General features: G+C 35.5%; 2 protein-coding genes across 5 annotated transcripts; both read right to left on the bottom strand.

Moving 5' to 3' along the window:
* Positions 1 to 2,944: 2,944 nt before the first annotated feature.
* LOC109175587 (hydroxyproline O-galactosyltransferase GALT3) lies at positions 2,945 to 6,711 on the bottom strand. The gene is made up of 8 exons (XM_019324868.1): positions 6,540 to 6,711; positions 5,445 to 6,268; positions 4,427 to 4,662; positions 4,041 to 4,319; positions 3,837 to 3,965; positions 3,575 to 3,751; positions 3,386 to 3,493; positions 2,945 to 3,305 (listed from the first exon to the last, which is right to left on the bottom strand). The coding sequence occupies exons 2-8, from the start codon at positions 6,226 to 6,228 to the stop codon at positions 3,099 to 3,101; spliced, it is 1,920 nt and encodes a 639-aa protein (XP_019180413.1). The 5' UTR covers positions 6,229 to 6,268; positions 6,540 to 6,711; the 3' UTR covers positions 2,945 to 3,098.
* A 789-nt stretch (positions 6,712 to 7,500) lies between these two features.
* Positions 7,501 to 12,499, bottom strand: LOC109175585. 4 transcript variants are annotated; one of them, XM_019324866.1, is made up of 8 exons: positions 12,320 to 12,499; positions 11,719 to 11,862; positions 11,564 to 11,634; positions 11,222 to 11,441; positions 10,980 to 11,110; positions 10,157 to 10,690; positions 9,797 to 10,009; positions 7,501 to 8,941 (listed from the first exon to the last, which is right to left on the bottom strand). In XM_019324866.1, exons 2-8 carry the CDS (start codon positions 11,801 to 11,803, stop codon positions 7,949 to 7,951), a joined length of 2,247 nt encoding a protein of 748 aa, XP_019180411.1. In that variant the 5' UTR covers positions 11,804 to 11,862; positions 12,320 to 12,499; the 3' UTR covers positions 7,501 to 7,948. The 4 variants fall into 4 exon arrangements, with proteins under 4 accessions (XP_019180411.1, XP_019180412.1, XP_019180409.1 ...); XM_019324867.1 differs by having other exon boundaries at positions 12,366 to 12,499; XM_019324864.1 differs by having other exon boundaries at positions 10,980 to 11,441.
* Positions 12,500 to 14,950: the final 2,451 nt, after the last annotated feature.

Genomic DNA, 14,950 nt, shown 5'->3' with positions numbered 1-14,950 from the left:
TATGTTCATATAAATCGGTGTTTCTCTTCTGTCATACCAAAAATAAATAAACAAAAGATGAGACGGTAAATAGATATAGACATAGATAATAATTAAACAAGCTAAGTATACGTATAGAACAAGTTTGAGATTATCTTTGGTTCCAAAAAAATATTGACCATTGGCCTTATCCATAAGATTAGAGCTTACCTCATACTCCAATATGTTCCTTTCCTTTATCACAAGTGGTCTTAGTCGCCCATCATATCCACCCATACACCATTCTTTATATTCACCACCCACACATATAATTCCAATTTTGAATTTATTCTTGGACTAGTAGCAATTGCTTGCTAGAAGAAGAAAATCAGATATTTTTTTCTAATTGAGATTACCACAAAATCAAATCTTGAAAAAAACAAAAGATTGATAATTCATTATACTTGTATATGTATGTATATATGGGCATGTAGAGAGACTAGAGTTGAATTCAGGCTTAAAAATTAGATTATAACACATACGAGTCAAAGCAATAATAAAGGTTTAAAAAAGCTGTCTTCTAAATTTGAGCTAGTTAGCTATGGCAGTTTAGGCTGATTTATCTCCTTGTAGTCCTGTGTCAGCTAGAGTCATAATTCACAAGATGAGTTTACCTAGTATACACTCTCAGATAAGTGTTTTTTTTTTGTTTTGTTTTTTTAAATGTGAGACACTATAATAGGAAGACAAATGTTGGAATATTCTTGGCGATGAAGGAACGGAAAGGGAGAAGTGCGTAAAGGAATAGTTGGGCAGTGATGGTGACAAGTCAATACAAACAAACTCGTCAACACCTGGCAACGTTTAATAAGAGTCCAAACAAATAAAAATGTTGTTGTCATTGTGAACACAAATTTTTAAAAATTTAACGTGCCCAAGTTATTTCACTATAAACCAACGCGTGTTCATTGCAAAATCTTGTACAAATCAATCTTTGTTCGGTTTTCTACCAATAAATAACTAGTTTTATTTTATTTTCGGGTGACATGTTTTTGTGGTCAAATTGGACTCACTAATCAACATACAAAGATTTAGATGAAAACTTAATAATATCAACAATCTTATCGTGTGAGTTTATGTATATATATAGAGGGTTTGATTCAACCCAATAGGGTAGCTCAAGTGGCAAATGAACTCTTTTTGTGGGGAAGAATTTCGGAATAATCCGGGTTCGATTCTCACTACTGAATGACCTGGACCGTTTGATGGACATAGAAAGATCCGAACCACAAGAATGTATAATCATTATTGCATAGACCGTGACTGTTATCCACACAGCTGTGTGGATCACGGTCCAAAAATACATAAAGTATATTATTCTAACTCATAAAATATATTATCTTACTCCAGAAATTTCATTATTCTAACACATAAAGTACATTATACATTATTCTAACTCATAAAATATATTATTCTAACACATAAAATACATTATTCCAATCCATAAAATATATTATTTTATCCTAAAAATTTCATTATTCTAACACATATAAAGTATATTATTCTAACTCATAAAATACGTTATCTTACCAGCCTCAAAATATTCATTATTTTAACACATCCGCGGAGCAAGGAATTTTTTTAAACATCAAAACGACTTTATTTTGGATCGTGATCCACACAATAATTCGTCAATGATGTAAACACCAATAGACATCCCACACGAATAATTAAATTTAAAATCTTATGATTACTGAGTGTGTATAACTAACTTGACTGGATTGTCCTGATTATATAAATACATATAAGGTCATTCTATGTGTCAAAAAGAATGGAATTTTATGATTTTTTTTAAGAAAGTGAGTGGACATTGGACAACAACTTGTTAAAAGAAAAAGGTGCCACGTTACCATGCAGGATATGCATGTGTATGCCAGATCAGGTAAAAAGTAGAGATCAATATTAATCAATTTTGCCCCCTCCCCCAACTCCGAAATAAACTAAAGTAAAATAAAAATAAAGAAATAAAACACATTTGGCTATTTGATCATCGCCTTTAAAATTAACACTTTTGATCATCAACTGTTGGGCAAACCATACCGTATGACCATATCCACATGGTAAGTTGAACCAATAATAGATAAAGGAATATTCATTTTTAATATATTAAATATTCATTTTTAGTATCAAAGCAGTTTTAGTTACCACTGGCAAGAGATGGTTTTCACATGTTCACAGATAAAAACCAGCAGTTTTAAGGATAAAATAATGTCAACTTGATAATCCTTGGAATATAATATGCAAATCATGGGTGATTTGTGAAGCATTTTTCAAGGTATTATTGGTTTGGGTGAGGAAAGTTTATCTAAGATTATTGTTTTACTCAAGGAAAAGGTCAGAGTTAGAGCCCTTTAACATGATGCACGTATGCAAGAGTTGATCTTTCGACCTTACGGTTGCATTAGCAGTCAGCCCGCTTTTCAACTGTTCAAAGATATTGATTTTATTTAGATCATTGTTTTACTCGAGAAAAGGTTCGGTCTAGAGCGCTTTAACATGGTGCACATATACAAAGAGTTGATCTTTGACCTTACAGTTACATTAGCACTCAACCTGCTTACCAATTGTTCTAAGTTATTGATTTTATCTAGGATAATTGTTCTACTCAAGGAAAGGTTCCGTCTGGAGCTCTTTAATATAGTGCATGTATACAAGAGTTGATCTGCTGACCTTACAGTTGCATTAACAGTACGTCAACCCACTTACCAACTGTTCTAAGTTATTGGTTTTATCTAGATCATTGTTTTAGACGAGGAAAAGTTTGGTCTAAAGCTCTTTAAGATGGTGTACATATACAAGAGTCGTTGATCCTTCTACCTTACAGTTGCATTAACAGTCAGCCCGCTTACCACCGGTTCTAAACTAGTGGTTTTATCTAGACCATTGTTACTTACATAGCACTAAGCACCAGATTTCTCCAAAGAAGTCAGCAAAGTTAGCAAGACTGTATATGCATCTTAAGGCCAAAAAAACTGCAATAATCAATGTAAAAAAGAGAGAAAAAGCAGTGTACATCTTGACATGATCATCAAAAGAATGTGGAAAGTGAAGCTGGGCTATGGCTTACAGTGCTCGGTTAATTACTCGCAGCAGTTTGGTTGATGCTCTTTCTGCAGCTTCTCCCACAGGCAGAGAACCATCCTCGGGTTCTGGTAATGGGCAAGAATGTAGTCCGTGTCACACCCAGCATTGTAGAATCGATCATCGTTTATGTATCGCACCTTGTGACCCTTCCGTTTGAACTCGTTGATCCATATGCCCACTGCAACGTCTTCTAGCTTAAAAAGCTACACAGCACAGACAAAACAAAAATCAATCACGAGAAGAAAAAAAAAAACTTGATCCACTAGAAGTAACTGAGTATTACAATGAGGTTCCTTTCTTGATGACTCTGAACAATGAACTTGGCTATATCCCGAGAAATTATATAGCCTGGACCATGCGCCCAAGGTGGATAAGAGGAATGAGGCCATTCCTGCAAGAGTGAAACAATCGGGAAGAAAGAATAGGCTAATATCCAAGGAAGGAATTAAATCGAGTTAGAGAATAGCAGTACCTCGGTGCTGATGTACCATTTGTTTTCCTTATCCCTGTGGGGAGAAGATTCAAACGATACTCGACCATACAACAGACCGTCGGGGCCCTTTCCCTTGAGGCTTGTCAGCACTTCATCTATCCTTACAAAAGCATCATCATCCGTTTTCATGATATATTTCGCAGGGAGGATTTTCACCTGATTGGAATTTTACATAATAATAAGCTCGAGAGTACACAAATGATGTCAATAACATACAATATATACGTTTCGTTCTACATACCCCGAGAATGCATATTGCAACGGTTTTTAGACTGAGCAGGCTGTAGTAATCGACAAAAGGCATCAGTTGAACATCTCCATATATTTGAGCTTCTCTCCAAAGCTCAAAATTGACCTGCCTGCTTTTGTGCTGCACGAAATTTTAAGCAAAAGAAAATCAAGTCCCGCCTTTTCCGAGATTACATTAAGCAAATTCCTCACTTACAAGACCAATGAAAAAGCGGACCGCCACTTGCCCTGAACGCACAGCTTCATACTGCATCCACGATCTCCTTAATGCCATACGTCTCTCAAAATTGTTTCCCGTCGAGAAAACTCCAATTAGCAGTGTGAGTCTTTTCTTGAGACTAATTGGCGGAGCTTTGAGGTGCTCAATATCAGCCAAATCGGGATCTTGAGAAACCGGCAGTCCTTTTGCTAGGGTGGATATGATGCCCAAGCTACCCTCCACCCTGACTTCATTAACCAACCAAGGCTCGAGTTTCTACACCATTGCAAGTAGTAGTCATACTAGGAACATAATCTAGAGTAAATTGCAACACATTACCATATTTTTTCAACTGCAAAATCGCTAATAAAACCATACCTCACCTCTCTATAGGCAAAAGATGTCTCATGTCTTCCATTTACAGTCATGTGAAACCCTTCTACACCAACCCATAATGTTGCAGTAAATGGGTAGCCTTCGACAAATGGAAAATTGGCACTTGCATGTGCTGTCCCATTTGAAGCATTAGTCAATTTCACACTTTCCAGAAGACTAGCATTTGAAGTATCTTCCCTATTGCTTCTGATAATTTTCGTGTTACATCTTGCAAGTCCATCCACTGAAAACAAAAAGTAGGGAGAAGGAAAAAAAAATTACATCCCTACGAACAAGTATGGCAAGCATCAATCACTAACTCAAGCATTGAGGTCTTATTAACATCACACAAAAATAAAGAACAACACTTTTCAAGAAATAACTTGTTGGGTGGAGGCCAGTAAAGGGTCAAGTCCAGCACTAGGTGACTAAGAGATTGTTGGCAAAGGCCTGAAGGGCCAAGTCTAGCACATTGCCTCTCATAAATCTGGCGGTATAAAGAAATAAAGTTGTGTCTTCACTACAAGCTAAGTGCTTGATCTAACAAGTGGTGTCAGAGCCAAGTCACGGCATTGTGCAGTTAAGGCTAGCAGGTGCTGGGAAATTGTTGGGCAGAGGCTGGTGAAAGGCCAAGTCTAGCACCTTGCCTCTCAAAAATCTGGCAGTATAAAGAAATAAAGTTACGTCTTCACTACAAGCTAAGTGTTTGATCTAACAAGTGGTATCAGAGCTAGGTCACGGGATTGTGCAGTTAAGGATGACAGGTGCTGGGGGAATGGTTGGGCAGAGGCAAGTGAAGGGCCAAGTCTAGCACCAAGTGGCTAGGGGGATTGTTGGGTTTTTGGCGTAGTGGTAAGCGCTTGATCCTAACATAACTAGATTGGAATCAGGCAAGATTAATGAAATAACTCTCCGATATCAAATGAGATAACCAAGTCACTGTGGTCAAAGAATTGGGTTTCAGTTTCGACATTAATCAAATGGTATTGAAATCCATTTAACTAACAAAGTATATGCAAATTTCACCTTTTAGTGTGTCAGAAAAGCCATGATCAGGGCACTTCTCCTCCTTTCCCCACCCAGATGCATTAGTCCATGTATTCTGAGTGATAATGGGATCCTTTGTCAAGTTTGCACCCGGCAAAACAACATTATAATGCAAAACTATAGGAGACTTTGGATCCTCAGGCAACTGAGAACCAACAAGATTAATTTGGAAACTTTCTTTTTCTGAGTCAGGTATGCCAATCACCGTAATGGACGAGTCCTCAATTAGACCGCAGGGGATTTCAAGAATACTCCCATCCCTTGATAACGTTGCATTAAACAGACTAACCGAGTAAGGGCAATCCTTATCTTCCTTATCGTCCAACACATTCAACGCTTTATCCTTTCTAATTGTCGATAACAGCTCTTTCCAAGCTACAGCAGCCTCCTTGATTCCCTGAGCAGTCTCAGGCAATGCATCAGATCGAGATAACAATGCCCTCATCTGGCTCCACACAAGCAAAGCCCCCGACTCTTCTTTGGAAACATTACTCAAGCTATACAAATCACCCAACCCATCAAAATCAACAAACCGAGGCTTTTCCTTAAAACCAGAATAATCGACATCCTTTTTCGGAGGCAATTCCGCCCCATCCCCATCACTAATATCCTTCAAATAATCCTCTACATTTACACTAGGTGGATGATTGTTGAAAAAATCAAAAGCTGATTGCTTTCGTAGCGGTTTTTCCATCAAACCATACCGAATCAACAAAATAACAGCAAGGCCTAGAATCAGCAGGATTCCAGCCCATTTCTTCATTCCCTTTTCTACTCCAGCTGAAAGGTTCTGAGTTTAGCACCTAACATTGTTAACAATTGAACATGCAATTAACTAAACAATTAAACCTCGCACTCAAACACTCAAATCTTCATCATACTGCAAAGCTACCTCAAACATACTAAAATAAATTCCAGTTCATAAGTAGATAAAACTCTATAACAACATCTTTCTACTTACAAAAAGAAAAATGAATCCTTTTCTACTCTCAAAAGTAATATGAAACAATCTGTTCAATGTTGAAACCCAGAAAGCAACTTTAACAGATCTTTATATAGTAAAAATCACAGTACCTGGCGATCTGAAAGAAGCAGAAAAGGCAGGTTCTTGATTTAACTTTATCCCGAGTAAACTTAGCTTCTGAAGTTCAGCCGAGTGTAGTAAGATTTTCAGCTTGAAGGGGGAAGGAAACTTTAGGGAAAAGAGATGACGACGTCGTGTTGTTCTTCCTCATTGCATCTTTGTCGGAATCGGAGTACATTACGCGCGACATCGCCGATACGCCGACAATCACACATCCTACGGCGCCGTTTTAGGACGAGTGTTTTGCCTATTTTATTTCATCTTTTTGTTTCTCTTTTACTTTTTACCAATTAAGATTTTTACTTTCTCACAATCATAATGTTAAAAAGGATTGTCAACTTATTACGATTTCACAGTTAATTTGCTTATATTTTTCACATATTTTGGTTGACTTTAAGAGATTTGTGAGTTTAATTGTAGTCTAAATCAATAACTTAGGTAAAGAAATTGTAGAATCATGATTGTTTTGATAATTGTAGAAATAAATGGGGCCAAATTTGATAATTTTTGTAAAATATAATGAGAAATTCTTTGTTAGTCAGTCTATTCTAATTAATTTGAACCTATGAAAGAATGCTTTGTTAAACGTGATAAATCTCAACTAAAAAAATCAATGATCAGAAAAATTACTTGTCCATAATTGAATAAAAGACAAATTAATATGTGGATCTGAGTCCACCTTACAAGGTAAATCAGAATTCATAGAAAGTTCACAATTTTTAAATACTAAATATTTACAATTCAAATTGCAAACATTCAATATGTAAATTGTATTTTCTAAACCCGAGTCCAGGGTACATAGTATAACTGCTGGGAGTAAAGTTAATGACTGTATAATTAGTATTAGTAGCTACTTTCATATTCTACAATCATAAACTTCAAGGATAAATTCATCCAAACAGTACCATTATATTCATCTCTTTCTCAACAATCATAGAGAAGGCTAAAAGCAGACCAGAAAGGGAATTTCAATTTTCATGATAAGTCAATAGCTCAAATACATTGCCAATAAAAGAAGCCAAGTATACTTTTTTTTTTTGTCAATCAGTTGTCCACCTAACAAAAGACCAATATCCATATGGAAGCCAAAACCTAGTCTAATTTTTCCTTTTTTCTTGCTCATTTCATGTTTTCTGGTGTATCTTTAAATGGTTGGAAAACCAAAGGTGAAAGAAACTCATACTCCGTTTAAGCAATGGCAGCCAAAACAACCTAGATCCACCGCCAATTGCCCCTCCCCTTTCAGAATAAAACTAAATAAAATATGTTTTGAAGATTTCAAGATCTACAACCATAGACCCCGATGGTAAGTGAATATCAAGCACTAACTCTCCGGGGTCAAGCAGTACCCCATCACATCCCGTTTGCCAACATTCAAGTTAACAGATTGTAGCACGCATCAAACTTTCCGAGATGTACTTTTTCCAGAACTACTAGACTCATTAGACCGGAGAGATCTGGGGTCAAGTTGAATAGATCCAACTGTTAGAAAACCAGAAGGCTCAGCATAGGCATTTACTTTGATGGGCATAGACCCTACTGTGACGACATCAACTGGTTGGTTGCTGACTGTGGTAGTATTAGTTGTAGAAACAGACTCATGAGGCTCGGACTTGGGCTGCTTTGCATTGATAGTGAGGGAACCAATCTTCAATACACTATCAATGCCTGTCCCTCGACCTGACACAATTTTTTCACCTTCGTCTGCAATGGTTTTGTTGATTTTAGGTACTACGGAAACCCCCTGCTCTGCAGGAACAGCAAACACATCACTAACTGGCTTTTTGGGATCACAATGGTTTGATATTTTCTCATCTACCACACTTTTTTCACTTCCACTTGCAACAGTTTTATTGGTTTTAGAAACTACAGGGGCCTGCTCTGCAGCCACAGCCATCACACCACTCCCAGATTTCTTGGGGTCACCGTTCTTTGATATTTTATCATCTGCCACACTTCTTTCACTTCCTCCTTCACTTGCAATGGTAACCTGCTTTGCAGAAACAGCCGCCACACTACTCCCAGACTTGCTGGTCATTTTCTCATCTCCCACAGGTTTCTCACTCTCACTGGCAACACTTTTGTTGATTGTAGAAACTATGACCTCTTCAGTAACTGCTCCTAAACTACTCCCAGGCATCCTTGTATCAACATGCTTGTATATTTTCTCACCTCCACTAGAGGGCATGTCAAAAATGGAATTTAGCTTGCGGGGAGGATCTAATACAGGTACAAGAAATGGACTTTCATAGCTCCTGATTAGAATCTTGGCTCTATCTTCTTGCATTATCTTCTCTCTACTTTCATAGAACAAGAAGTCATCAAATAAGGATGTTCTAGATGCAAAACTTTTGAAAATTTTAAGCATCTCCATTCCTTTCTTGTAATGTATCTGCAAAAATACAATAAATGAAGTGAACTGAGGAACAATAGCTCAATATTGCATCAACTATGATCAATGTATCATGCACCAAAACAGAAAATTCTTTCTTTTTGACTTGAGTAATATCATGTCAAGATGCAAATAGCTCAAATAGAAGGAAAAAAATCAAGTGGGAGTTCCATACATTTTGAGATCAACTGAAGCAGAAGTTTATATCTCATTACCAAACCAAAGTGCTACCTCTTGAAATATTAAAGACAAAGAAACTACATGTAAAAGAGTTTTTCAATTAACTGCCAGTTATTCATATGCAGTTCAAGGATCACCCTAACCAAGGAACAAATCAGTTGAAGAAGAAAGAACTTCCACAGAACAGAAAAATAAAAATAAAAAAAATCAAAGGTCAATTTTTAATAATGATCATGATTGCCAATGCTGCATCAGAAGCTTCAGCTTCAACCATCCCTAGATATAACAACGTGAAGAACAACTTCCACATGACAAAATGGGTAATAAGCAATCCTAATATGTATTATAAGCTGACCTATAGATATTAAAAATAATAAATTAATAAAAGCATTCCAGAAAGTCGAGCATCAGCAAGGTGATTTCAGAACCATTTTAAAAGTTCAAGATCAATAGATTGTAAGAATCCCTAACATAGGGCACATTTACAAACATTATCAACCTAATAACATCAAAAGTATGTTGGAAGTTTAAGCAATGGGCCTAGAATAAGATGAAAAGGATTTATGCAGAAGAAATCAATAGAAGAGGGATGACTTGAATATCAATCTACCACATGTTTATTTTAAACAAAAAGATTTAAGAAATTTAAACATTGCTGTCTGCAATATACCATACCTCTTGTGTGTCTCTGCTATTGGTCACTGGCTTATTCTCATTGTTTTCCAAAATGATGTGCCTAAAGTTGGAATTGGGCACATCCTTCACCATATGCCATTTCACAGGGAAACTACCACTCCATTTATCTTGCTGCCAGAAATCCATGTCTTTGTGGAAATCTACATGGCCAGTCATCTCCGCAACACCACAGAACTGACCACTTGCATTAACCTTAATTTCCAAAAAGCAAGCAAAATATTAGTAAAAATACCTAAAATGTGACATTGGTGACATGAGGGTATCACCCACTAACAAAGCAAAGTAAAAATTGTTCTAAAAATGTGTTGCTAAGCACCAAGTGCTAAAATATCAACTCACTGAAAAAAACAGGAAGATTGGACACCCTTTTGAGTTCCCAGCAGCCATCCTCTGAGCATCTTCATAAGCATTACTTAGCTTCTTGTTCCCATTGGGTGTAGACGACCAAACATTATACTTAATGCTCTTGTGCACATCATCTTCACTGTATGATTTAATAACAAAGAACTTGGCATTCACAAAGTCCATCAGAAAACCATCCTTATTATACTGATCTCTACAAATAGTGATATTTCCTTGTGAATCAACATCTCCAGCCCTTGTAGTGTAGGCCTTAACAACCAATGGAATTTTCAATTTGTTGATCCGGGGTACTAGATTCTGTCCGGTAGATGCATCCGGACTAACTTTTACATCACTGGGTACTCTTCCATGCAAAAACCTGGGCTGAAACTTATCTATGCTGGCTCCATCATGACGCATTGGTCGGAAGTTTGACAATCCATTATCAGATGGAAGTGAAACCCTTAACTGAGCATGATTAGATGGTGCTTTTCCATGCGAAACACCTCCTAGAGCTTGAGCAACTTTACCCTGTCAAAGACGATAGAAGTCAAAACCCAACAGTAATCTAATCTACTTGCAACAAGAACCTCATAGGAAAAAATCAGAAAAATCCAATACTATTGATCAGTCTTGACTTTATAAATACAAATGCTGACTGCATAAGGAATGAAATTTGTCAAGAATCAGGATGAATCCAACAGAGAAATCGAATACTATTGATCAATCAATATTAACTTTATAAATACAAAGGCCAACTGCAGAAGGAATGAAATTTGTCAACAATCAGGATGAATCCAACAGAGAGATACTGAATTACCTTTGAAGATGGATTAGAGAAAGAATCAGAAGGAACAACTCCATGCGGGGCAGGATGCTTACTTGACCCAGGAACAGATTTAAAACCATCTGAACTCCTCATAAAAGTATTAGTTTGACTAGAAGAAGGCCCTAATGAAGTTGGGATGAACATTGGAGACAATGAAGAAAAATTATGCTTAAGACCATGGCTTTCAGCTAAATTAGTAGTAGAAAAGGAACTATCAAGGAATGGGGTTTTACTGTTTGCCACAATATCGGATTCACTTTGCACTACCATTGGGAAATATGATTGTGTAGACTCGGGGTTTTCATAAGAGGGGATGGTGTAGTACTGCTGAGTCCCCATATATGAACTGTCAACTCCTACCACAGCACCAGGAGTATACGGGTTATATGGAGACTGTGCATACCCATAGCTAGGTGTATAATATACATAAGGAAAGCTTTCACTTTGTGCACCCTGAAAAAACAAAAACACATATTTACAACAACAACAAAAAAAGATACAATATCCATATTAATGAAAATAACTACAGTACTTATAGTGTTCAAGAATGCATAAACAATTAAATATGTCCTTACCGCATAAATTTCTTGACCATCCAGACCAAAAACTCTTTGGTGGTCATCCCAATTGCCGGGCGAATCAAATCCTGTACAAAAACAGAACAAGCAGTTACACACATGAGGACCTACATGGTATGTTATGATCACAGCTAAAACAAATATGTACTAACCTGTACAATAATACCCATAATTGGTGGCAGTAGGATAATACAAACCCTGATCAATAACAAACTCAGGAACACCTTCACTATACATAGCTTCAAACCTTTCAAGAATCAGACTGGTAAAGTGGAGGTTTGTCTCAGTACTTCAATCTGGGAACCAAGAAAGGAGAGAGTTGTTGTCAAATTACCATTAAATCCAATTCTCAAAAAGAAAGGAAAATATGAGATAGCAGAAATCTCACACATTCAACCAATTTCGTTATGATAAAAATAGAAAATCATGAGTGCCCTTACAATTAAAGCATAAGACCAAACGAGAATAAAATAAACCAAGAAAAATTTCAAGGTAAAGAAAATATATTCCTTCAAATTCTTATTAACCGAAAGATACCTCCCATGACCCCCAAAAACAAAAATCTTTTGAATTTGAAATGGCTGAAAGTCCGAAGCAGTATTGTTTAAAAACAATTACAAAAACGACAGAAAAATACTGGGGGGGAAAAAAACTCAAATCTACAAACTCAAAAGCTCACTTACTTTTTCAATTAATAAACAAACAGAACAGACTGAAATAGCAGGAACTGTACAAGAAAGAAGTAGAAATTACCGATAGAGAGAAAAAAAAAAAAAGTTGAATTCATGCCATGGCTGACCTCAAGCTATTAAACGGGAGAATTCCTCGTCTTTTCTTTTGATCTCTCGGAAATTTTTCAAAGATGAAGCTCTTGAGGAGGAAAAGAAAACCCTAACCCTAGAGAGAGAAACGCGGAGAGAGAGTTTTAAAAGGTTTTAACTTTGAAGTGACCATAAAGAAACATGAAGCTTCCGCAAGTCGGTTAGAACTCCGGGTTCGGGTCCGGATCATTCAACCCGGCTCTCACTTGACTTGATAGTAACGCGGGCTTTTAACGGCGAATCGTAGACGCTCCATCATACTAAATGGGGATGCTAATTTCTTCCCCATTTTAAATGAAGGGATTTGTATTCATTTCTCATTGGAGATTGGAGTATCGGACCCTCCACATTCTCCGTACATTAATTTTTAAATATTTGTTTTGAAAGGAGAAAATCAATTCATTAAATCATCAATCAAAATCAAAATATACGTAATAGATAAAGGTGATGTATAAAGTCACTCATTATAATCTGACTCAGAAGCCACTCATCACAATCTGATTCATAAACAATTTTCTTAATAATAGTCAATTTTCTTAATAATAGTGTGGACAGCACGATTCGTAAATCGTTTGACAAATTAGAAACAAATATCAAATGTATCTAAATTTAAATATTTTTAATAATTTAGTTGATGAACAAAATATCATACGTTCTCTACATACTACAAATATTATTAAATATTAAAAATTAAAATTTTTAAAAATAATTAAAAAATAAAAAAAATATTTAGTTTTATCCATAAATAATAAACTAAACAAATAAAATGTGACAAAAATTGTGTGTGTGTGTGTGTGTGTGTGTGTGTGTGTATATATATATATATATATATATATATATATATATATAATATTAAGTTTCAGTGCGGCTAAGTGTCTCTCTTGCGGTTGTGCGGGTGATTAATGTGCATGAGTTTTGTATTTAATGTGCGTGAGTCTTGTGCTTAAGATGTGTGAGATTTGTGCTTAATGTGCGTGAGTGTGTAATGCTTAATGGACGTGAGTTTTGTACTTACGGTGCGTGAGTCTTGTGCCTAAGGTCCGTGAGTTTTGTGCGTGAAGTTATGAATAATTAAAAACTTATACTCCATATTATACATACTAATGTTTTAACTTTGTAGTTTAAATTGAGAATTTAACATTTAAAAATTTTATACTTAAATATTAAAACTGTGAGTAAAAGACATTTTTTGTTCTAGACTTATAGTGCCTTGGACAATTTTAGTCCTTTATAAAAAATTTTGCCATTTTTTGGACAGACTTATTGTGACGAGGACAATTTTGGTCTTCCGTCTATTATGTGGTTAGTTGACCGTTTAAATGAGGATTATTTGTGTCAATTCAACTTATTCTCCTTCATCCTTCAACGAAAATTGTCCTCGTCACAATAAGTCTGTCCAAAAAATGGCAAAATTTTTTATGAAGGACTTAAATTGTCCAAGCCACTATAAGTCTAAGACCAAAAATGTCTTTTACTCTAAAACTGCATTAAACTATTAGTTTGACCATAATGTTGATTAGAAACGAAGATTTTTCATCCTCAATATTTTGTTGCAAGGACGGGGATGGAAAAAGTATTATATTGTCCAACAGGGGAATATACCTTAGACTATACAATTAATGTGGAGATTATGTGACATGAAAAATTACATAACCTGAACCAAACATTGAAATCTTATATTCTATATAAAAAAAAAAAAAAACTCTTAAATTGTACTTAAAAAAAAAAAAGTCTCTTAATTTTAATTTCTTTAATACTATTGACTCTATTACAATGTAATATCTGTTCATATCTCTCATTTGAGGGGCCACAACTATGCCGCTCGACTACAAGGCCTTTAGCGACTCTTAAATTTATTAAAATTGTGCAATTAATCTATTTAATATATTACCAACATGTAACCGGTCAATTTTAGTTGCATGCCACCTTACATGGAATCTCATTAAAAAAAAAAAACAAATAAAATAAAATATTTTTGACAAGTGAGAAGTCGGCAAGGCTTTTTCTATCCATTTTGAACGAAAGCAGCCATGTCTTCTCCATCCAAACCTGAACATAGAAGCCCGCCAAATTTCTTTGTCGTGGACAAAGAATCCATGACACTGATGATAACTTGGCTGCCATGACAAAGAATCCATGGTAACCAAGCTACCATGACAGGTTGTTGCCATTATGCTCATATGGACTTTACTCAGTGATTTAATAGGTAGTATTTGGAAGAAAAATAAAATTATTACCATTGTTGTTTTTTGTTTTTAATATAATTATTATAAATACAAAATAATATATTTGTTCTAAAATTATTAATCTATGTGGCATTCTGCATGACATGTGACTTGGGGTAACATGTTATTAAAAGTCAATTTTTTTTTTTAAATACTCATGATCCTAGAATTAATGACTCAAAAATAGTTTAATATGAAACAAATAGTCATTTATTTAATAGGAGAATAACTCATTTTTAATTTCTAATAATAAAATGACATATCAAACACTAAAATATACTTATTCCCTTAAACTATATCACTACCAACATATTTAGTGAGAATTAATACCCAAAATT

This window comes from Ipomoea nil, unplaced genomic scaffold, assembly GCF_001879475.1.
Source record: "Ipomoea nil cultivar Tokyo-kokei standard unplaced genomic scaffold, Asagao_1.1 scaffold0688, whole genome shotgun sequence".
Classification (NCBI taxonomy): domain Eukaryota; kingdom Viridiplantae; phylum Streptophyta; class Magnoliopsida; order Solanales; family Convolvulaceae; genus Ipomoea; species Ipomoea nil.
Note: the sequence above shows the minus strand (reverse complement) of the source record. Positions and strands in the feature narration are given on the sequence as shown.